Here is a 24959-nt window from a genome sequence, read left to right as displayed (position 1 = left end):
TGAATTCACTTGTTTCTAATGCAAATCGAGTTGTTCATTTTTGCTGCATTTCATTACTCTCAAACTAAATTATTAGTATTTTGCTTATTGCATTACACTGTCATTGGTCTTCAAAGAAGCAAGTGCATGTTTTCTTCCACTTTTCCTCCACACTTAACATCAGTCCAAATGACTTGATAAGATGCTACGTTTATGATATTGTATTGTGTAATGTTGTTAGCAGTCCATTTAACCTCTGATCCTCTCTGGCCTTCATTTTCTCCCCCTCACAGCTGCTGCGGCCCCTCAACACACTGGATGACCTCTGTCGAGTAATGCAGTCCTATGTCAACGTGCGCCAGAGTGCTCAAGGCCACCCGTCAGGTGTCAGCGTGCTGTGTGTGTCTTCTGAGCTGTGTAACCGCCTGGGAGCCTGCCACATCACGATGTGTGGGACAGGCATGCAGAGGTCAGCCTGGCACCACGCCAACATTATTATCCTGCTTGTGTAGTATCACTGACTTGTCAGGTGGAATAAAGATTAACACAGTGGAGGAGGGATGACGCGCACCACTGAACCTCAAAAGTGCAGTCTTGACTCACTGTCTGAATTAATTTCTGCTTTCAAGTATCCAGCAGGTGCACATATGGACAAGTCTATTAGTGTGTGTTTCTTACAGAGTACATGGGGCATTAAACTTTGGCTTTTTTGTTTTTTGCAGATGTACGCTAAGTGTGACACTGGAGCAGGCGATGATCCTGGCCAGGAACCATGGCCTCATGCCACGGTGCATCATGCAGACCATAGACATACTGCGCAAACAGGTAAACTTCTGATGCAGCTTATCTCAAACCAGGAGTGCAGTAATGATCATACAACCTCCTCACTAAGTGTAGTTTCTTTTTTTCTACACCCATTGTCTTTATGTTGAAGCAGCTGTGTCATAATGTCTTCTTAATGTAGCTTATAGAACTCTGTTTTTGTGGAGATGTAACGGTGTGAATATCATACAGAGGTGCACACAGCACAATAAAGTCTACATTTATAAATATTAAAGTTGTTGACAGAGCAGCTATGTTAGATTGTAGGTCATTAGTCTAGATCTAGATAACCACTACTTTACTGTTTCATGTTTGATGTGCAATTGAGCAATCTGCAATAATCACAGTGGAGCTCTAAACCGTTTATGTATTCTTCTACCAGGGAGCTAGAGTTGAGCTCTATGCTAAAAATCTCAAGGTAATGGACCAGATGCCCCCATCGGCTCCAAGGTATTTCATCAAACCACTTCTAGTTTGCTAATCAACCCATGCCGTTGCATCATTTGTGACCTAAGATGAAGCAAATTTCCCTCATTTTAAACTGTTTTTTTTTTTTTTTTCAACAACAGGCTCTTCAAACTCTGTTTGCCACCTTCAGATGGAGACCTCTAAGAAAACTGTCACTGCAAAGAACTCATAAGAGAAGGGGTGAATGTGGAAAGGAACGATAAGATGAGAGACAACCGTAACAAAGGAGGCCAAGCATCAACCGATTTCCTCCAAGAGACCATGTTGATGGAAAATTAAAAACCTCTTGTCCGCCCTGCTACACAGGGGTCATTCCAACATGAATACCACTAGAGAGGCTACGCAAAACTGTACAGATGACTTTTGTCAGTCACCTGGATGTGAAACTGACACAGCTTGAAGCTCAAAACTAGTCATGGACTGCTATACTGATGAACCACCAAGAGAGTATTATTACTGAATGGACTGCCTGCACAAAGGTGACATGAGCAACTTGACAACTGGTGCAAAGTATTAACAGCATGAGTGAAAGAGAAGAGAAGAGACAACATCCACAGTGATTACGCTCATAACCGAGCTCTTCTTATTAACTGGATTAACCAAACTACCTGTAGCTGACTGTCATCCATTTTGCCTTGGACTGCAACTCCAGAGAGCTGTCTCATTTTCTGTTTGTTTGCCAGGGCTTAATATTTGGACCGCAAGTGAAGTAGAATATTTGATATTCGTGTAAGAAAGCAGACTGAATAGATGCAAGAAAGTCAAACACCAGACAGAAAGATGGAAGTAGGGATAGAGGGACAGATGAAAAGATGGGTGATAGGTGGGGCTACTCGCTCTTCAGCCCTTTGCATGTGGTTACTGTGCAATTACTGTAGGTTTAGTGTGAGTACTGTATTACTGCACTGTATGAAGGATAGTTATTTATTGTGTCCAGAAGGAGCGTTTAATCACTTAAACTATATCAGGTATTAAAGAATCTACAAGCATTCCAGCCTACGTATTGAACAGTATTTAAAGGACCAGTGGCATGCAGTTTTGTTTTGTTTTTTTAGACGTAACTGCTTGTGTATTTCATTTTATTTATGTGTATGGAATTTATTTACGTCAGGAAGTGTTGAAAATATCTTCAGGGAGTGCAGGGAATCGAAGATAAACAGAAGCTAGCTAATGAGAATCAGGACAAAGGAAGCTAAAACAAACTATACAAGGCTGTTTGTTAGTAAGCAGCCAGATTGACAGGTTGGGATTCTGAATAATTGTTAAATTATTAATATATTAATTAAAATGTACTAGTTGAAGGATTACCTTCTGTTAAGACATTATGATGACTTTTAAATTGGCTTTTATGTTGTCTTGGGACTGTAGTATGTACTGTAGGTATTAAAAGAAGCACAATGATTGGTCCATACAAGTTGCTGTGTTAGCAAAAAGTACTGTAAGAAATTTGCGGATGACGTAAACAAAGAGATTGTTTCAGGACTGAATCCCAGTAACATTATTTTACTGAAGATTTTAATTTCTTGTACATACAAACTGTAACAATGTCAGAGCAAAAGATAGGATATGTTTTACAGCAGCAGAGTAATGCTATAAATTAAAATGCATTATTTTATGGAAATAATAATATAGTATATAAAACATTTTGTATTCATGACTGTATTTGAAGAGAAACAGTTTCTCTTTGCGGAGTGTAACGACACTGACACTTTGTTGTTTTTGAGAGTTAAAATGGTTTGACATGCGTTTCAACAGTCTTTCTCAGCATGCTGCATTCATTAGGCAGATCACGTGGTCCATTTTATTTATTTAAAAGCAGTCTGGTTCCAGATGAGCATGTTGGAATAGTCTCCACACATCCCCCGAGTAGTAGCATGGCCACTGAGAATAAACATCTCTTAGCTGGCAAAAAGATATAAAGACAAACAATTTGCATCATCATCTTTTCCCATATCAAATTTGCTCCTAATCCGAGCAGTGTACGTTGTATAAACTCTGAATGCAGCATTAGTTATGATAACCTTGTCTTAATTGAGTGTAAATTTGCTAATGACTGCAGCATGTTTGTGTAGCTGGACAAAGAAATATGTCACCGATTACACATTTATTTACATTATTCTAATGTTTCCTTATTGTATATACTTTATTTGCAATTTTATGTTGCTTGAAACTGTACAAAGGATCTTTGTTGAATCTTTCTAAAATTATCGTTGTAAATGCAATCTTAACAAGCTAGTAAATAAAATGTTCTCATTATGACAGTGTTTCTTTAGTGAAGAAGCAGTACTGACGTGGTGTTCATCGGTTTCCCTTCTGAAAAGATTGTTTATCTCCTGTTTATCTTGTTTTTTTTCTTACTTTGCAGCGTTTCCTGCACATGTTGTGTATAAACCTTGTTTAGACAGTATTATAACTGCAGTTTGAGACGTATGAAATCACTGTATCGCATCACCCAGTGACACCACAACACAGAAAATGATAACACATCTTTGCCTGTACACGCTATATGAGCAGCCTATGACTAACTGCTACTGAAAGTGAACTGAAGTGGTTTCTTCTTTCAATCCACTTACTCTGCTTCAGATGACATCGCATGTCTTAACATCTTTATATGATGGAGAGGAGAGAGGTCTCGCTAACCTGACCCATGCAGCTATACGATTTGGCTATCATATATCCCTTCCAGGTGCGGTTGTTTTACACTAAAATGTGCAAAAAGGTGTTTGCAAAGCAGCCCGAGATGTCCCAATTCTCACTTTCATGTCTTATCAGTCTTGATGAATACTTTCACATTTCACCAGTTACTGCCTGGATCATGCACAGGTGCTTACTCAGTGAATGCAAACTTAACAACACAGATTGACATAGTTTTATCTGTCCATTACCCTGTCTGAGAAAGGCTTCTTGTATGAATATTGCATGAACATGCCTCATGAAATGAAAGCCTTCTTTGCAGATTCTCTCTTGGGCTGCAGTTGAGTGCAGAGTGATGAAGGTTATCTCGGGATATATTTTAGATAAAGACACAAAATGCTCCAGTTTAACAAACCACGCCAGATGTTGTTGCAGTATAAGAGTGCTGGATGTATGTGCATTTTAACTTTGCAGCATTGCTCCTTTCTGGGCCATTAAATGAATGCGGATAAGTCTAATTTGTTAATGACCAACGTGATCAGACTGGACTGATTCGTGTGCGTTTCCCCCCCGTGCTGTGTCTGTCTAGTGGCCGGAAGGAGCTCACGTAAACGCACACACTGTGCAGTTTCGTGTGGACATTGCAATTGGTTTTCTAGGGGGGACCGACACCGACTGCATTCACCACCAGCACACACCCCTCAGCACCGGTGATGCATCCCCGCGGCAAGGGCACGGACAACTCCTGGTTAGAGTCGTCTCGACTTTAGGATGGTGCAGAAATCTCTCAACGGCGGGGTTTACCCAACTCAAGCCGGAGAGAAGAAGCACAAAGTCGGGTTTGTTGGCTTGGACCCGGGGGCTCCTGAATCCAGCAGGGATGGGGCGCTGCTCATTGCGGGTTCGGAAAGCACCAAGCGGAACAGCATCCTCTGCAGACAGAGGTCCAGCATCTCCGCCGGGAGACCCAGGCCGTCGAAGAAGAACGCCAGTTATCGGAAACTACAGAATTTCCTTTATAATGCGCTGGAAAGACCGCGGGGATGGGCGTTCATCTACCACGCTTATGTGTGAGTGATGCGTGTTGATTCTGTCCCTGTGGCCTTTTACTTTGGTGCACGCTGCTTTCACTGAGTCATGGGTTTAGTGTGGAGTTATTCGGCTGATGATCATGTTCATGGTGCATTGAAGGGTTAAACGCTGTCATGCTGCCAGCCGGCTACAGCTTAATTATAGGAGGGGGATCTTTTTACCTGCATTGGTCCTGCTATAACTTAGGCTGTGTCATATTGTCAGTTGATGCTGGGATGATGTTTAATATATATGTCTTCCCCCTCTACGTGTTTCTAATGATGTAAGATGTCTACAGTCACTTTGAATTAATCCATGTTGCGCCAACATTTGATTTCAGCACCGCTGTCTGTGGACAGCTCCGCCTCAGTACTTCCACTAATTAACGGTGCAGTCCGGCTCTGCACAGTCATGTGGACTCGACTCTGTATCTGCTCAGGCAAAGGGAGTGTTCTGGATACTACAGGAGGAGATGAGACAGTCTGGGAGCTTTTGTAGCCTCCTCCTGATGCACTCATCAAGATGTAGGTTGATGATCTGTGACTTGTGATGAGTAGTCAGCATTGAGGCAAGCAGCCACCAATGACAACAACAACCTGTAGGGGAAAGCCTTTGTCCATCCTTACATAATAATGAAGCACTGCAGCAGTTTGGTGATCAACTTCCACAAAGTTGGGCGACTTGCAGGAGGCGGATTAAAACAGAATAGTTATCATTTGTGCTGCAGAGGCCAATGCATCGTGAATTAGACCCCTCAAAAGCCACAGAAGACACTATTCAACTATTTGTACAAGCAGGTATACCTGTAGAAAACTGCTATCAAGGTCAGAAAATGATTTAACACCAACATAGTTACACAGCATTTTAATTAGTAAGCTCTCTTCTTGAAAGGTGCATAAATTGCAGTTAGTAGTTTGCCCTCTAAACAGCCTCAAATCCTTCTGGTTCAGTGATACCGCATGCTTGGGAGTGAGGAATTGAAATGGCCACAGCATTAAGGAATTCACTGTGCACAGCACATAGGCTCCCCTGAGACAGCTAGATACCCAACAGTAATCCCGTGCTTTAATGTGAAACGGCGCACACACACTCACAAAAGCCCTCTGGGTAGTTTGAAATATTAACTGAATACTATAACAGCCAGCCAAAACACCCTGCTCACCATTCGTTTTTGTTTTTTGTGGAGAACTTCCTTGGCTGATATCACTCAGATACAGCTAGCTTCAGATAGTTAAAGACAACTATCTTCCTAAAATTCTGCCCAATGTTTGCATCATTCATAAAACATTCACCAGTAAAAAAATATCAATGTTAAAGCCCCTAGTTAAACACTCTTTACTCAATACTCTTATATTGTTGGTAAGAAGTATAACTAGGCACCTCACAGTGTCTACAGCTGTATGTTGCTCATGCAGTCGCACGTCGGAGCCAGATTGAAATTTGGCCGTGAACATCGGAAACTTGAGGATGAGTTTTGGAAAGCTGTTGTTTGGTGTGATGAGACCGAACTTGAGCTCTTTTTGCACCTTGATGCTGCTTTTGTTTGGCGAATGAAGTGAGAGACCTTCAACCCTATCACACGGTTGAACCTTGTTCAGGTGCAGGGGATCAGGAAGAAAGAATATCATGTTGACATTTTGAAAGATGATGTAAAGTGGCACTCTGAACACATGTCTCAATCCTGTTGACAATGCTCAAACTTAGTGGAGATTTTGTATTTGTTTTTATTTTTTTGTAAGCTACTGTAAACAGCGTTATGTTATAACATGTTTATGGTTATCTCCACAGAAAAATTAAGGACTGTGCTTTATTTCATTTTTGGGACTAATTTTTGTTTTAACTGTAGCTGAATCTAATGCAGGATTATATTTTGTCTAACAATACCTCATTTAGAGCCAAGCTACACCGACCAACCTAGTTAGAAGAGGGTCAGTACAATGTGTTAAGTCTAAAATTAGAGTTATCTGAAAATACAGTTGTAAATTTGTGTGTAACTCCCTCTAATAGAAATATGTTTGGACAAAGGTGATAGAACTGAACAGACTTCAAGTCATCCTCACACTTGTAGTTGGAGCAAATCCATAAGAGCACAACACCTTTATCTGCATAAAGTAACTGCACCTCATTTCCGTTTGTCTGATTCATACATTATTCATTGTCACCACACTTGATTTCATTTCCTTACTCCTTTTTATTTCCAGACAGATGATTTATAACACTATCATGTGCTGACTTCAGTCAAATCATCATTCTTCTCCTTATCTCTGCTCCAAATGACGGCATTTGGCAAACAGAATCACCCCGCTGCCTTGAACTTTGCGAAAACGTGCTTGTGCTTTGACAACAGCTACTTCTTTTTGAAGGGTTTCCTCTGGAAATGTAAGGCAGGTGTTTTGTTCTGCGGTCTCATTTGTAATGCATGTGTGAGTGATCGATATGTGAAACACGAGTACCTATATGCAGAAAACCGTCTGTCCTGCTGCCTCCATGTTTCTCTCACTCGCTGTCTTTCTCTGTGTAGCTGTTTAGCTGTCGGAGACCAAGGCCATCCTTCCTCATCAGTTAATTTCCAGTTAAGGATATTCCACAGTAAATCTGAATCAAACATCTTGTAAAATGTAGCATGCAGTGAATACGTGGAGGAAACTGTGCAAACCTTTACAGCAACAGCAGCCTGTTGTCAGAAGGACAGCTGCTGTCTGTCAGTATATCTTTTGACAGCTCAACAGCATTGCCAGGTACTGGTGAAGGTATATTCAGAGTTACTGTTGCTGATTTTGTGCCAACAGGAGTCTCATTATGGTGTCCTCTAGTAGGGAGCACCAGCTGTGTGAGAAACTTAAAAGGCCTCTGCAGCTGTGAGATGACAAGATGTGTCAGTTCTGCACCAAAGTGGAACACAGGAGTAATACTGAAAATGACAGGAAGGAGAGTGGGACAGCAAATAGTTTGGAGAATGGTCAATCAGTGAAATAAAACAAAGGTTCTTTGAAAGTTTCTTAAAGTGACTAAGAGAGACAGATTGAGTACATGGTCCAATTATTCTCTATTCTGCTGAGCTGGCCAGAGGACAGTAGCAGACAGATGCTGGTGCCAAGATTGGGAGTGTATGTGATCGAATGGTCTGTTTTAGGAGAAGAGGGCTCTGCTGTGAGCAAGTAAAAGGCTAAATCCTTTTGGTGGGTCGTGGCATGTACTAATTCTATTTCTCCTCTTAGTAATCTTTCATGTTTCTTTGTTGTTTTATATCTCTTTGTTGTCACTGTGTGTTGCTTAACTATAGGTTCTGGGGCTCAAACAAGAATCCAGTAGGCTCATGTGGTAATCTATACATGGGTTAGGATGAAGAAATTAAAGTTTCCCACTGCTACTTTAATGAGAAGTCCCAGAAAAATAATAATTATCTATCGTAAAAAGCTCCCTGTGATTCACTGAACACACGCTGGGGTTTTGCTGTTACAGCCTCATTTAGTGTTGAATGACCAGTGTTTGCTAATGATAGCTAATATAGGCAAACCTTTGAGAAATATCACACACAATAGACTCTTTTCTACTCATGCTACTGATACACTATGTTTAAGCAGCTGTTGAATTCAATGAAATTTACATATAGCATGTTAGCTTCAAATATTTTCAGGTAATTAATCAGTTAGTCAAGTATAAGGTCAGTATAAACATAAATCATTTTATTCATATTGCTGAGGTCACAGCATACAGACTGTAATTTTGTAATTTTTGTGTATGAACTACAGTATATATTAAGATATATAGAGTGTTCCAACTTATTAAGATATAGTTGGAATAAGTGAGTAATAATCAGGCACTGGGTGGAGTAAAGGAAAAATAAATCATACTTTTGTAAATACTGTAACGTGTACATTGTGAAACTAAAGTCAGAAACAAATGCTAAACCACCATGTTTGTATTTTGTAATTAAAGATGTAAAAACAGAGAACAGCGACATACGATTGCATACATTTTATACCCTATAAATGTATTATACGTATTTTAATACCCTATTTATACACAAAAATGACCCTGTAAATTACTGACTGCCTGATAACGTGTTACCAAGATGTCATTGAATTGCACTCATTTTTATACACTATATAAAAAGTGAAGACTGCTCTTTTCAGAACAGCAAAGCTGTGTATAGCTGCAGTGAATTCTGCATGCAGCAACTCTGAGCTTCATAAGGAACACACTGACACCGCGAGCTACACTAGCAGGGTCACTGGTGTATTCATTGACACAAGAACAGTGAGACATCATCATCACGCTCAGACTTCCCCGAAGAGCCCACTGAGTGGACCGTGCACTGCAGGCACATGGTCTTTACAGACGCTATTTGCTTAATGAAAAAATCCTTTCTTCATTATTTGCTCTCCTTGAGTTTGTCACAGTCTAAATTTAGCATGATGAGTATGTCTGGGTAGGCAATGCTGTGCTGAGCGGGCAAATCAATGGCTCTTTATCTGCAGCTCAGGAGGAAATGCAGGCTTTTCTGCTTCCAACAATAGTCCCTCCAACGTGGCTGATTGTTTCTGAATAGTCACATTTCTTCTGATTTCGTTGCGACGTCTCTGGCTGCAAGTTGATGTGTGTGTGTGTAGATGTTTGTCAGCTGCGACAGTGTGTGTGATTTTCATCCTAACTGGGATTTTATTGAGGACATTGGTGGCAATCCAGATCAAATGGGGGTAAAAATAGAGCTCTGGGATCATGTGTGTGTTTCTGTTTGTGTAGTGCGGCATGTGGTGTCGGAAGATTATTTTAATTTATCATTGATCCTCATATTATTGCGTCGATGAGTAAAAGCTGTAGCGCATTACTAAATCAGCATGATATGTTGAAAAATTCACGTTTACTATACAGTTTACTAGTTGAATTTCTGTCCCTTTTTTGTAACTAAATTAAATAAAAAGGTGAAAGCCCACTCACCAAAAGGCACATAAAACATCTATAAATGAACGTGTTAGATTGTTTTGGGGACTTTTGTCTTTATAAATGAATAATAAATGAGCAGGTGTTGGGGTTAATCATATGACTGCTTTAGGAGGCAGGTTCTGTCTCTCTCCCTTATCAGCAAGTGTCTCATTAGTAGTTACTGATGAGCTTGGCAAGACCAAGAAAGTAAAGTTGCACATATTGATGTTTAATTAGATTGCAGCCAGCTCGCTTCATTTCATTGTTTACATGTATATAAAAAAAATTAAAGCTCTCCTATAATGTCATTTTGAAAAAGTGTCACTTTGCTATTGTGTTGGGTTTTGATTATGGTCATTTTGAGTTTTCAATGCTAAATATGCCATATCTTCATCAGTCTAATCAATGCAGCGTTGTGACCTGTTGTGGCCTGTTTGTAGACATATTTTCAGTTTACATAAAAAGATATTGTATTTTTAGGGTTGGGGTTACGGTGTGATTGACAGGCTTTAATATGGTTGGCTGAACTGCAGTGGAGGGCGGAAATGCCAGACGTCTTCAAAAAAACCAGAGCAGGAGCAACATGAATCAACAAAACACACGTCTTTCTAGACTTTGGGGAAACAGTTTGGTTTATAAACAGTATTATAAACCTTAGATCTTCAAAATCGCTTTGCTGGATGTATAAAATGCATTTAAACTGACCCCAAAGTTTAATTTACACCTTCACTCGTGTTAGACAAGGTGATGGAGGTGATCAATTTTACAAGGGAGACAAAGGACAAACACTTCCTGACCTGGAATACAAAAACTAAAACATGGCCAGAATCATACAGTGTTAATTTTATCACAGCCTTATCTTAACTGTTAAATAAATGTAATCAAAGTATCAGAGAAGACGTTCAGATCCATACATACAGTTATTGATCAAAACTATACTGAAACACTACAGACTTCAGGCAGAAGGTTATAAAAGCTTTCTCAGTGCTCCCTACAAAGTAAGCTTTTACTGCTGCAGCCATCAATGATGCATGAACCACCAAAAACACCCATATTTTGTAGAGAGAAGGACCTCCATACGGTTCAGCTACAGATGAATTTTCAAATAGCTTGTTTTGCATTTTGCTGGCATATCTTTTAATCCTCTGAAGTGGAACAAACAAACAAAAAAAAAGAATATGATAAAGAGTTAGCGTGTACACAGGCTTTGCCATTGCGATACACCAATAAGCTTAATTGGGACTGGCTGCTTAATGTTTAAATAATAACTGATCCTGTGCTCAGATTATTGTTTGAAGTGTAACTGATGTACTCTTTTCAGGTACTTGCTGTCAAAACCCTGCTTCAGGTTTCATCAGGCTTACTGCTGCACCTCTTCCTCTTCATATCACACGTAGTCTACTTCCCAGGAAAGCACTGTGATCTCCTCTGGCTGGCTATGACATTAATGCTCATCAGATTTGAATATAATAAATATCTTTAATGACTTCTACAGAATGCAAATAATGACCAACAGCCAGTAAACACACTGCTACAGTCACTAATGCCTAATGAACTCTGAGGCCCGTGGATGGCAACGTCAGCTGATAGTCACATATTCGAGTTGGCACCCAGGTTGCAATTTATCCTTTATAGTAAATGCGATGTCGCTCTGTACAAAAAAGTTTTACAAATGTTTTTGTTCTCTTTCAGGTTCCTCTTGGTCTTCTCCTGTCTTATACTCTCAGTGTTTGCCACCATCAGAGAGTTCAAAAATAGCTCAGAGAGTGCCTTGTACATCCTGGTGGGTATTATCTTATTTGGTGTGAAACGCCACTGCATATGCTCACATGTCACGTGATGGGCTAACTCCATCATTTTGTTTCATTGCTAAGGAAATTGTGACCATTGTGGTGTTTGGAGTGGAGTACATTGTAAGGATATGGGCTGCTGGCTGCTGCTGCCGATACAGAGGGTGGAGAGGAAGGCTAAAATTCGCCAGAAAGCCTTTCTGTGTCATAGGTGAGAAAACAGGGCTGAGTTGTGTTTTGCTGCCTGTCACTTCTCTCACCTTGCTCTTTCAGAAGAAACAAACATGCACATTACTGTGTTTTGTGTTTTTGTGTTTTGTGTGATTTGCAGGAGAGTTTGAGTGATGATAGCCACCTTTGTTATGAGTCATGTATTCGTTACCATAGTCCTCAGTAATTATCACTAACACCATGTCCTTCAGTCAACTTTCAAACTACATAGGAACATTATTGCTATTTCACCACGACTTGGTCCTTGTATCTTTGGCTTGCTGTGTGTAATATCTATGAGTGTATGTTGTGTCTCTCTCCAGACATCATGGTGCTGATTGCCTCAGTATCAGTACTGGCAGCTGGATCTCAGGGCAATGTTTTTGCCACTTCTGCCATCAGGAGTTTGAGATTCTTGCAGATCCTGCGCATGCTGCGCATGGACCGCCGCGGAGGAACCTGGAAACTGCTCGGATCTGTGGTTTATGCCCATAGCAAGGTGAGTGACTGGCATCATGTTTTTTGTACACATTCTCAAGGTGTTGACTGCTCCTTTACCTTTTTTAAGTTTGTGATTAGACGTTGGGGGTTATTAGCTGGTCATTCGTATGTGCTGTTTAAAACCATAGCTGATTATGGCGTTAAAGTGAGCATTTGATAACGTCTCTAAACTTCTTTTGTGAAGTAGGCCGTGTTATGGTTTTAGTTCAAAATTTTAATTCTAATATTTTTAGTCATTTTTAACTCTACAATCAGACTATGAGTGAACCTGAATCCTACTGTGGGGATTTAAATGTACCAGCACTCTAAGAAATGATTAAAATAGGAATATTCTGATGTTATCATATTGACCTTAGGCATAAATACCTAGGTGTTATACCTAGTTTGAAAGCTTGGAGCCATGAGTCATGTTACAGTAGGATGTGTAAGACAGAAGTGGCAGTGAATTGTTTCATGGCAGTGCACAAACAGCAGTAAGAGCATCTTACCTGTACAGAACTTTAAAAAAATAAGAGCCTTAAAGACTTAACATTATATATATATATATATATATATATATATATATATATATATATATATATATATATATATATATATATATATATATATATATATATATATATATATATATATTAAAATCAAATCTTTTTCAAAATCTTTTCACTTGGAGTTTGAACCATCAACCACAATGTTGGTTAAAACAGTTTCAGTTCTTCATTTTGCAGAGTGACTCATTCTTTTCAGCTGATTCTCCTCCATGTAATTCTGTCATGTTGTGAAAACACATTTCTCTCAGTTTTATTTTAATGAGCTTTAAAATAGAATTATTTCCCCACGCTATTAAGCTGTGGAAAGTTTGTTTGTGATGTGGCGAGAAGAAGAAGGAGAGAGAGAGAGAATGTGTGTGTGCACAATACAGGGAGTTAAGGGAAATAATGACGTTTATGAAATCCTTATTTTGTCTCAGAGGGCCTGTAATCATGTGATCATGTCCAACATCATTACGGAACGACATTTCTTACCAATTCACAGGGGTTACATCACTAGTTTATGCTGCATTGCAGATGACACTTTATTACTTTCAATCCCCTGATGCTTATTGTATTGCTTTTCTCCGTAGGAGCTCATCACAGCCTGGTACATAGGCTTTCTGTGTCTGATTCTGGCCTCATTTCTGGTCTACTCTGTGGAAAAGGAGTTAAATGATGAGTTTGAGACATATGCTGATGCTCTTTGGTGGGGACTGGTAAGACCACATTGATAATAAAACAGTATGTTGACAGCATACATTTTGAGAAATAACTAAAACTAGCACTCGTTGATGTAGTGATAAAATAACTGGAGGGCTAATGTTGATCTTGGTTTATCTTTTCACCAGATCACTCTCACCACCATTGGTTATGGTGATAAGGTTCCCAAGACCTGGTATGGACGCTTGTTGGCAGCCACATTCAGCATGATCGGGGTGGCCTTCTTTGCACTTCCTGCTGTAAGTACGAGGGAGTACTTTGTACCCAGTGTTGGTAGCAGAAGAGCACATTTATGTTGCTTTAGCTTCCGTCCATCATGGTGTTAAGTGCTTAATGGTGTTGTGTCACTGCGCTTCACCCCTCCAAGAAGCGTTGGCTCCACCAGCACAGTAGAAACTTAGCACTTTTCAGCTTTATGTTTTTATATTAGAAGCTGCAGTTAATAAAAACAACAAATAAAGTGGGATAAATAAATGCTCCTGCAAAGTCTGCTGGCTGAGAGATGCTGAAGAGCTGGAGGCACTTTTTAATGTTAATTAAGTGCCACTGTTTGGACAGGTGTATTGTTTGGGAAACAATTAGCAAAGGGCACTTACACGGAATCCCACTACAGCGCACTTAACAACATTTTTGGTTCCTTATTTTAAACATATGCTCAATGAAGATGTAGGGCGGTAATGGATATATTCCACAGCAGACATATTGAGTTGTCATTATTGAAAAGGTTCAAGTGAAAGTAATATTAACAAGCAGCATGCACAACACTTATAACTGTGGTTTTTCAGCTATGAAATATCTGATTTGATAAATGCCCTGTATGTAGCAGCCATCTGATGTGTTCTCAGTCTATTACAGTTCTGCAGCAATCAGTATCTGCAATCTGCTTTGTGGCACTTAGATCTTAGCAGTAAGCTAAATGCTTCCTCTGAATCCACAAAGACTCTGGTCGTTTTTCCTTTGCATTCAGAAATGTGTTGATGTAATTCCAGTCAGATGCTGTTAAATGTTCAGCATTACAACTGAGAGTTGATGATCTCATACTCAGCATTAGATCTGTTGAGTCTATCGCACCTAAAATGTGTGTTATACTGTGGATTGCTGCATCAGCACTCAGTTAACTCAGGAAGCAGTCACTATTTTTACCTTACTGACGTCTGATGGCTGTAGGGAAAATCAGCATTTTCATGCATTTCCATTACCTCCAGGCTTTGCAGACATGTGCAGATCTGTGATATTGCCTGTTCACTGGATGTTTTTGTTCACTGAACTGTGGCAAAAGTGTTTTACAGGATGTTGGAGGAGAGTTTTCTGTTGTTGCAATTCTAACTTCTGGCCAATAGAGGTCATTAAAGGTCACACATCTCTGAATGGGTGTCTCTGTTCACCCTGAATCTACACAGGGCATCCTGGGTTCTGGCTTTGCCCTGAAAGTCCAAGAGCAACACCGACAGAAACATTTTGAGAAGAGACGTACTCCTGCAGCAGGTCTCATCCAGGTATAGTTTAAAAAAATAACAAACCCTCTATGATAGCATCACCTTTTACAGGCTTATCAGGCAGAGATGATAGATGCTTTGTGCTCTGACAAACAGCTAAAAATATTTTTGTATTTGTCCATCCAGGCTGCTTGGAGGTTTTATGCAACCAACCTTTCCCGCACGGATCTGCTGTGCACTTGGGAGTTTTACGAGCAGAACGTATCTGTTCCAATGTATCGGTATGAAATAAAAGTCATTATTCAGAATTTCCAATAAATACAACTGTTTTCCCATATCGCATTTTGCCTCATTGCTAAGATCTGAGAAGCCACATTAATAAAAAATCTACACAATGTCCTCGTCTTATTGCGTTCCAAACTCCTTTGTTGATTCAGATACTACTGTCTGCCATGAATAATCACACTCTGGTGTTGCTTTTCACTTTCTGCTTTAATAAGGGTAATTTTACAGCAGATGAGTCTTGGCAGTGACATCAGAACCTCTTTGAATTGCTGTTCAAAAGATAAACACTGCCAGTGCTACTTTGTAAAATTAACCACTTATGAATCAGCAAAAAGGCTCCAGTGCTTGACAATGCAGATTTCAGCTATGTGTGCAAATAGAAGTAGATGACGAGCTGCTGCTTGTCTGCACTAGTTAAAATTACATTTGGTTTTCTATCAATCCAGTTGTAATTTCAGGTGAAAAGGTTATGACCAGCAAAACAGATAACTGTCTATCAACATAGAATTAGCTTCAAAGCGCCCAACGGCAAGATTTAACCTTTCCATACTGAGCTGATTGAAACATCTTGATGAGGTGCTCTTTGTTTTTTTTTTTTTTTTTTTGCAGACTTATCCCACCCTTGAATCAACTTGACCTGCTGAGGAATCTAAAGAGCAAGTCTTTCAGGTATGAGTAGGAGTTACGGAGCCGATCGTTGCATGATAAGGCAATAATCTTTAATTAACAAAGGCAGATTGCATTGATTTAGTTTATTGTTATTTTTATTATAGATCACAAAGCTCATGGAACTATTTGTATTACGAAAGTGGTCAGCTGTAATACGTTATGATAACGTTACTCTACCAGCTGATATTACATAAGATCCAGCTTCTTTAGAGAATTAGCACCTGGTTCAACTGATTTAGTGAATTAAATGCCAAGAATTCATTGGTCTTGTCTATTATTTGGGTTTGCAGCAGTGCCTCTTTTACTATCAAACAGCTTGACATAATATTTCTTCCTGTTCTTCCTGTTAGTTGACAAGTGGTTTTTGGCATTGCAACTTATTCCTAACACCATGGAGCAATTTGATGATAATGTATGGTGTATTACATGACTGATTTCCACAGTGTACCTAACAGCTTGTGTCTTCTCTTCTCACAGGAAGGACTCTCAGCCAGAGGCCTCTCCCAGGTCTGTGATCTGATTTGTTTTTTTTTTTTAATCTCTCTTCACCTCCCTTTGGCTTCTCTTCAAGTCTGCTCTTAGCTGCTGCTGAGGCACTCTTCTTGGGGGAGTGTGTGTGTGTGTGTGTGTGTGTGTGTGTGTGTGTGTGTGTGTGTGTGTGTGTGTGTGTGTGTGTGTTTGTGTGAGTAAGGCATTACAGTAAGTCCTCACACATGTCAGAAATGGATTTGGCTTTGTGTTAAGTGCCTCCTTCAAGAACGGTCATGCTGCATTTGCTCACATGGTGCTCAAAGATCAGCTCACTTTGGCCTCGTACCCCAACTAGCTGCTTTATTAAATATTCACAGACAAGCTGTTCTTTGATACTCAAGCTTTCAGCATCACCTTGAGAAAAAGTGATTTTGAACACGTTAAAAGCCTTGCTTGATTTTTGTCACACTGTTGACAAAAGAAACAAGTGTAATTACTGACAATGTGGTAACACTTTATCACAACCTAGTCCCTTTTTAATCCATTTGCATAGTTTGTAAAGGTAATAACAGCAATTTTAATTAATTCTAGTGAAAAAAAAAAGAAGAGGTAACATCATTCAGTTATTGATAAGCATTTTTATCTGCTATCGTATTGACAATACAATAATCAACAATAGAATATATTTGAAATAAAGTGTTACTGGCATCACAGTATAGCACACACTGCTGTTTGTGACTGTATCCACGACTATTTTACCTTTTTGTGTCTTCTCTACTGCCCACCACTCCAGTAATGAAAATGCACACAAAGACAGACTTTGTGGGTGCTGTCCGAGAACTATTAGGTATAGTTGCTACACAGATACTACACAGATACTAACAACTGCACTGCAAGTCTATGTGTCTCATATCATTCCTACCTTTGTTCCTCTTCCTTTTGAAACAGGAGTACAGTTCAGGTAGAGGAATCATTGAAAATGAATATTTTAGTTAATATATCGCTCACTCAACAATAAATATCAGACTAGTTTACACTAGTATAGTGTAATGCTCTGTCAAGGATGTGTAAATGAACAGTTTTATGCCTAAAATAAGTCACAAGAGCTAATTTGCCAACACCTTTTACCTTTTATGCAGCAAAAAGTCAGATATACATCCTTGTTTACCGCCCTGTCACAGTTGATTTATGGTTTCTGTTTAGTAATGTCTTTATGCTGTTCTTTTGCTTGCTGCCTGTTTTGCCTAATCAGCCCTTATAAACTTTTGTTCAGCAGTCAAGGTGCATATTGCTGACTACCTAACAAATGATGTTTCTTTTGACCAATTCCCATGAATCAGGCAGCACATACAGTATAATAGTGAATTATTTTTGCATGGTTTGCGTTCACTTTTTTGCATAGAGTAAGACCACAGCCCTTCCTTTTGAGATGTGCAGTGTCACTTTGCTTCCCATGCATGCTTGCTTGTAGCTTCCTGCTGCTTGCCTGGCCCAGTGAATGCTCTACTATGTTCGTATGTGGACATGGCTCCTTCTGCTGTAGGAGATTGCCCAAATTGCAATTCTGCTGAGGTAAGATTATTTAGTGCTGAATTCTGCTAAATCCCAAGATTACACAATCTAAACAGTAGGATAAAGATAACCGGTTACTTTATTTTCAATTAATGATGCTGAAAAAATGGTTAAAAAACAATTCAATTGATTAAATTTCCCTTCTCAATGCTTGCTCCCTGTAGTCGCAAAGCCAGCCTGAAGGATAAGGTGTTCCCCAGTCCTTCCAAGGCTCCTGCTGCAAAAGCAAGGGCCCAGTCACCGGGGGCAGAGGAGGGGGCTGAGGCAAGTCCCAGCAAGGTCACCAAGAGCTGGAGCTTCACTGAGAAGAACCGAGGACCGAAGCACGCTTTTAGAGTCCGAGGCAGCACCTCACGCCAAAACTCAGAGGGTGAGAGATCTCCACACAGTACAAAATAACATCTGACCAGATTAATAATCACAGATAGTACAGACCAGGATTAGACAAACAAAGACAGTGTCACAGGCAGTACCTTTGTTTTAGAAAAAGCGAAGCCAGTGGCTCATAGTGAAATAAATGATGTATTTTCCCTCTAAATGTCTTCAGGTAAAGGTGGAATATTTGGAAGAGTATCATAAAATAATAAACTCAGCTCTCAGAAAAAGCTCAAATAAGCATCTTTCCCAAAAGTCAGTTGATCAGTTTTGACGCAACTAAAGGCTCATTTGGAGTATTATAAAACAGACATCAAAATTCAAAAATTATGCATTAAATTACATTTACTGTTATCATTCTTGTAATTGTGGTCAGAGAGAAACAAGCCTTAATAATAGGCCAATAAAACTATGGTATGCTGAGCATTTTAACTAACCAATATGCTGTTTAATATAAATAGAGTTAAACAGTCGTTTTAGTTTTGAGTTGAAGAGTTTTTTTTCTCCCACAAATCCACTGCGATGACATTTACAGTTTCATTAGACAATAATGATGGTACCCTTAACTTAATATTTTGTTGCACAGCCTTTTGGGGTAAACACTGCAATCAAGCCATCCTGTAACTCACAATGAGACTTCTGCACCTGTCAACAGGTATTTTGTCCCACTCCTCATGAGCAAACTGCTCCAGCTGTCTCAGGTTTGAAGGGTGCTTTCTCCAGACTGCATGTTTCAGCTATTTCCACAGGTGTTCAATATGATTTAGATCTGGATTGAAAGCAGGCCACTTCAGAATAGTGCAGTGTTTTGTTCTTAGGGTGTTTTTAGCTGTGTTTTGTGTTATTGTCCTGTTGGAGAATCATGATCTGTGACTGAGACCAACCTTTCTGACACTGGGCAGCACATTTTGCTCCAAATTGTCTTGATAGTCCTGAGATTTATTTGTACCGTGCACAGATGGCAACACTTTTCCTCCTATTGCCACATCCTGGGAGGTTGGCTACAGTCCCGTGGACCTAAAGCTTGTGAATGATATGTGCAATATGTGCAGGACACACTTTAGTTTAGTATGTCCCTGTGGTCAAGTTATTTTTAATCTTTTCTAGGGGTACCATCATTTGTTGTCCAGGCCAGTTTCATTAGTTTGTTTTTCAAAATGCTTTTATTGAACCACAACTCAAAAGCAATGTCTGATTTAATTTTTTTGTACATTTTTATTTATTATTGTTAGTTTCAAGTTATCTCAGTGACCATTATGGGTTTTTCATTCTTTTACCGAAGGGTACCAACAATTTTGTTCACGTCTGTACATTAGGTAATTCCTGTAATTAGAGCTGTAATTGGTCTTCCAACCTAAACGACTACAAACAGTATGTTTAAGCATTCACAGTGTGTTGATCCAAGCAAGCAACAGGTAAAGCCTCTATAAAGTTACTCCTGCATGGATTCTAACATATGAGGAAGACAAACCGGCATTTCAACATTACACAGGTGGACGGAGGAGTGTTGGTTTGGATGCTGGTGTCCAGCTACCATTTTTTGCTAGACAACCCAAATACATCCATATGTCATCCAGGCCACCGAATCACTATCAGCAAATATATTTCTCTCCGTCACCATTTCTTTGCCTTTTTGTTGACAACAATTTAAAGCAATACTCATTAGTTGTTTTTCTCCTCCCGCTTCATGGCATGTTAAAGTGCTGATTGAAATGCAGGACGAAGACTTTGGACGGAAGAGTTCTCCAGGTTAGACAAGTCATCATGACAAGTCTTCAGTTTAGACTCTAATGTACTCTGTAATGTCTAGATATGTTTGTAAAGTTTACCAATTGTGTTACATAAAGATTTATAGTAACAGTTGATGGTGAAAATGTAAGAGAAGAGGGCCCAACCCTTTCAAACATGAACTAGCACCCATTCAGTGGACTCCACAAGTTCCCATGTTTGGAATTGATTTGTCTGCCATTGTCATCCTGCTAGAATCCATAACAAATCTTTTTCCATGTCTCCTCTCTCTCTTTTTGCAGCAATTGAAGGTTTAATAAGTAAGACATTGGGATATTTTGTTGGTTGGCTTCTATGTCAAAACACAATTAAAAGACGAATCAGCTTCACCAGTCTGAGAAACCTGCATGCCAAAAACTGCTGTGAAGATTTGTTCACTTGACATGAACCCTTTTTATTTGGATGTTTCTTATATGTGTTTTCCCCCGGTGTTGACTGAAGGGTCTGAAGCATGGATATAGCTGAGAACAAGCATGTAATGATTGTAGTAGTCATTAGGATTGTTAAGAGTGTTTATGCATATTTAATTACAGTTTGACTGTAGAAGTTAATCCAGGGTTCAAGTCAAGTGGTGCCTAGATAATCCTAAATTGACCCAGAAACAAAAAGCCCCAAAACCCTGCTTTACATTGCATGAAAGATCTCACTTTCCCTACCAGATTCTCATCAAATTTTTGATCAACAGTGATTAGGCCTTAACACCTTTTCCTCTCTGCGCTATATTTCAAAATGAATACATTAGCCTTCTGGCTAAACTAAATACAGTAGTTATAATGCTAATCTAGACTGTAATTGGTGGTGGGAAGAGAGTATTTGTCATTAAAGGTTTCAGTAAAGCTTTATCCCATCAGCATTCCTATCCTTCAACTATCCTTCAATTCTGCACCAAGTGTTTCTTTTTTTTTTTTTTTTGTCCACAAAGCTCGCTCACTACGCTCACAAACTGGCTAACTGGCTTGAAACCAACTTGGTAATTGAATTTTGCACCTTCAAAGCTCAAAGCAACAGCTCTGCTTTGCTTCTGCTGTTGACGCTGGTTGTGTGAAAGATAATGAAATATTGGTTAAGAATGTCCTTGTCTTTGCTCCGTAGAGGCAAGCCTTCCAGGAGAAGAAATTGGTGATGATAAAAGCTGCCACTGTGAGTTTCTCACTCAAGACTTGCCTCCAGGATTGAAGGTTACAATAAGGGCAATCTGGTAAGAGTTTGCTTTATTGGGAGTGTTGTAGCTCTTCACATTGTGGCTTGTTTTTATGACATTCTTTTTGTATTAATGGAGTTAACTTTACTAGCCTTGATGCCAGTTTATTATAACTTAGGTTTCACTTTATTAATAAAAGAATATTTATACTGTCATGGCCTTCTGGTACTCTTAGCCATGCCATTAGTAACCCCTGTGCTTTTTCAACAAACCACCTGCTATGAAGTGTCTACTTATTTGACTTTGGCATGTGTGAAAACAATGTGTCCTTCCTCAGCGTCATGAAGTTCCTGGTATCAAAGAGGAGATTCAAAGAGAGCTTGCGGCCTTATGATGTCATGGATGTGATTGAGCAGTACTCTGCAGGTCACCTGGACATGCTGTCTCGTATTAAGAACCTACAGTCCAGGCAAGTACAGACTCATTATACAGTATAGTTGAGCTAGTTATTTACTGTTACAGTTATAGTATTATAATTCAGTAATGTGTTTTAATTCAGTATAGAAGTAGAAATGTGATGTAATAATATCACGTTATGGTGTCACTGGATACACACATGTTGTGACACACGTCATTAAATTGCCTGTTTCATTTGCCCAGCTACATGTGTTGTATTCAGGTCTCAGTTTTATATTAGTAAACTCTTATTTACTGATTTTTCATAATATTGATGTTCAGTATACTGCAGTTCACACTGTTTTCTATATTGATCTTTCACAAATAAACTGCTCACATTTGATCCCCTGAAGGTTTAACATGTAAAAAAAATATATTCCAACAGTGAAATACATACACTTTTCATCCACAATGCAAGTCCAACTCACTGTATGTCTTGTGAGTGGAATATATTGAGACTTGTTCTCCATAGCTGATGTGATTCCCACGTTGCTTCATTTTGCATTGCACTCATATCGTCTCTGTGTGCCTTGCCAGGATAGATATGATTGTCGGGCCCCCTCCCCCATCAACACCTCGCCATAAGAAGTCCACTGAAGGTCCTAGGTTAGGTTGACAGACTGCACCTTTAGAATGACCATTCTACCAGCATTATGCTCTTTATACCATAGTCCAAGTACTGGAGAAGTTACATGCTACCTTATTATTTTGATTAATAGAACCCCTTTTGAGTTTAAGCCAAGCGACTATCTCATTAAGCTAAGGAAACATTATAAAGCAGATTTAAAATCTAAATCAAAATGGTTTCAACGATTGTGCACAGCTTTTTTAGGGTGCCATGGAATGATTGTCCATGGCACCCTTAGTTCTGTTATGTCTTTAAAGCATAGATAGCACCATCTATAAAGAAAGGCCCAAATAGGTGAAACATACCTTGGATTTTTCACTAAATATTAATGAGCTATGTCATATGGCCTCACTCAACAGGGGTTTGACAGTGCTAGATGCTTGCTCTCATACTAGAAAGACAGAGAGACAGCTCCCCCAACAGGATGCAATGGAAATGAAGCATGAAGCACAACGAAAGCATGCCATGTGATGCATTTTGGCCCGAGATAAAATGTTCATTATATTCACACTTTGTTTGTTAAAGACCTAATCTCATTATGCATGCATCCACCAACTGAAATCTATACATTCTAAGAAAAAGCTCAAGTGTTGGACCATCATTCATTAATTCAAAACACATTTATTTGTAGTTTGAAAATCATCATCGACATAAATTATTTCTTTACTTATTTTTCATGTAGAAATCCGTCACACTGTGGCATCATGAACTTGTTCAATAAAGAAGCAGTTTAATTTTTGTGGCAGAATAGTGTTTTTTTAATCTCAGACATTACCTTTCTCAAATGCTAGAGTTGACCAGATAGTTGGTAAAGGTCCTAAAGCTGAGGGAGAGGCTGCAGAAGACCAGAGCATGATGGGACGTCTGGTCAAAGTGGAAAAACAGGTAAGAATTTCATGCTCAGGTATTAAAAAGCCATACAAGTTGGTTTTCACTGAGTGTTTTTGATTTTAGATTTCCTGGTGTTGATGTATTTATAGCTTCCTGTTTCGTGTAATGAAACACAATTTCTTAATTCTGTGTTTTTCTTTTTCCATACAGGTGGTCTGCATGGACAGGAAACTTGATTTCCTCGTTAATGTATATGTGCAGCGCATGGGTATCCCTCGCTCTGAAACAGAGGCCTTTTTCAATTCCAAAGAGCCTTATCCAGCCCCGCCTTACCACAGCCCAGAAGAGAGCAAGGAGGATAAGGAAGGAAAAGAAGATGTGAAGGAGTTACAAGAAATGAAGACGTGCTCAGCTGCTGAAGTCCCATGCTCTGATGGATCTTTGGAAAAGAAAGATCCATTACTGGGTCGGCCTGTGGCGAGATCGGTGGGTACTCCTTCTGGCAGCCACAGCCGTCCCTCTACCTCCTGGCAACACCAGCTGCAGCACCCCCTCAGCCAGCCTGCCTGGAACAGCAGTGTGGCTAATACCCCTTCGCCACTTGGTGGCAGTGGGGATCATTCACCCACCCTGTTCCGCCTTCCCCCTCCACCTGCTCCGGTTCACGACCGCTCCTCCTCTGGCCCGGGTGGCAGCAGCAAAGAGAGCGGCTCCCAGAGCAGGAGGCGCCACAGGAGGCAGAGGTGTCAGCAGGATGCCACTGCTGTGGAGAGTGACACATCCCTCTCCATCCCATCTGTTGATCACGAGGAGCTGGAGCGCTCTTTCAGCGGCTTCAGCATCTCTCAGGCCAAGGAGGACTTCTTTGGGCCTTCTTTCTTTACAGGTTCAGGAGGGGGTGCTGGAGCTGGGACTGAAGCTGGACCTTCACTCTGTGCCAGGGTCAGACCCTTCATAGCAGAGGGCGAATCAGATACAGACTCTGACCTCTTTGCTCCCTCACCTCTGTCCTTCACCGGAGAGGTCTCATGTGGAGAGAGGGGATGGCCAGGTCTGAAGTAGGTCAGAGAGGACTGCTGCCTGGCAGAGAGGCTTTTGGTAGAAGAGACTGGTGCTTCATTTGCCAACAGGAGACCTATCACGAGACAGTGTAGCCAACTCGACTGACTGTTGTTAATGATGATACTATTACAGACTATTTTAAATTAAGTGGATGATTAATGTATTACTGGAGATGATGAAAACAATGGGTCGTCCTTTATTAACCTTTCTGTTTGTGACGTAATGCTTTACAAACAACGCTTAGTTACATTTGCACTGTGTCCACTGAGATCTAGATCAAAAAGAAAAATAGCAATTAGGGACACTGTCTTTCATTAAGTTGTGGGCATTTTTGTTGTATTTATTAGTGATGATAAAGTATGTGTGAGAGTGTATATGGCACTCGATTTTGCATTGAACTTATACTATACTTGACACTGATTTATATCAAAAAACAGAACAAAATAACATCACTCTGCTTTCTTTTCAGTAGTGAGTTCATTTTAGCACTTTGGTAAACACTGATCACATGACTTTGAAAACATAGTGGGAGTTAGTACTGAAAGATTGATAAAGTCTTATCACATGCTTAGCATAGTGTCTCGATAACGTCTA

The 24959-nt window shown here is 39.8% G+C and overlaps 2 protein-coding genes across 6 annotated transcripts in view; both read left to right on the top strand.

Moving 5' to 3' along the window:
• Positions 1-3525, top strand: part of prex1 (phosphatidylinositol-3,4,5-trisphosphate-dependent Rac exchange factor 1) — a 67543-nt gene extending 64018 nt beyond the window's left edge. Inside the window, exons 37-40 of the mRNA XM_026367610.1 lie at positions 273-448; positions 702-804; positions 1184-1251; positions 1371-3525. Coding sequence (XP_026223395.1) covers positions 273-448; positions 702-804; positions 1184-1251; positions 1371-1413 — 390 coding nt within the window. The 3' untranslated portion in view covers positions 1414-3525. The remainder of the gene's footprint in view (positions 1-272; positions 449-701; positions 805-1183; positions 1252-1370) is intronic.
• A 1149-nt stretch (positions 3526-4674) lies between these two features.
• LOC113167638 (potassium voltage-gated channel subfamily KQT member 2-like) lies at positions 4675-24659 on the top strand. Of its 5 annotated transcripts, XM_026368422.1 has the most exons (19): positions 4675-4973; positions 11593-11683; positions 11775-11901; positions 12224-12399; positions 13522-13647; positions 13780-13890; positions 15052-15147; positions 15274-15368; positions 15982-16041; positions 16519-16548; positions 17306-17359; positions 18249-18454; positions 20161-20208; positions 20490-20507; positions 21340-21445; positions 21726-21857; positions 22382-22450; positions 23264-23357; positions 23514-24659. In XM_026368422.1, the coding sequence occupies exons 1-19, from the start codon at positions 4675-4677 to the stop codon at positions 24363-24365; spliced, it is 2790 nt and encodes a 929-aa protein (XP_026224207.1). In that variant the 3' UTR covers positions 24366-24659. The 5 variants fall into 5 exon arrangements, with proteins under 5 accessions (XP_026224207.1, XP_026224208.1, XP_026224209.1 ...); XM_026368423.1 differs by lacking the exon at positions 17306-17359; XM_026368424.1 differs by lacking the exon at positions 22382-22450.
• Positions 24660-24959: the final 300 nt, after the last annotated feature.

The sequence above is a fragment of the Anabas testudineus genome, chromosome 7, assembly GCF_900324465.2.
Source record: "Anabas testudineus chromosome 7, fAnaTes1.2, whole genome shotgun sequence".
In the NCBI taxonomy this organism is placed as follows: Eukaryota; Metazoa; Chordata; class Actinopteri; order Anabantiformes; family Anabantidae; genus Anabas; species Anabas testudineus.
Note: the sequence above shows the minus strand (reverse complement) of the source record. Positions and strands in the feature narration are given on the sequence as shown.

Bases quoted from the DNA above. Each gene is read 5' to 3' on its own strand.
- LOC113167638 (XM_026368422.1), top strand. From the start codon at position 4,675: ATGGTGCAGAAATCTCTCAACGGCGGGGTTTACCCAACTCAAGCCGGA. The intron at 12,400-13,521 runs GTGAGTGACTGG...TTTTCTCCGTAG, and splicing joins TGGTTTATGCCCATAGCAAG to GAGCTCATCACAGCCTGGTA. The intron at 22,451-23,263 runs GTTAGGTTGACA...CTCAAATGCTAG, and splicing joins AAGTCCACTGAAGGTCCTAG to AGTTGACCAGATAGTTGGTA.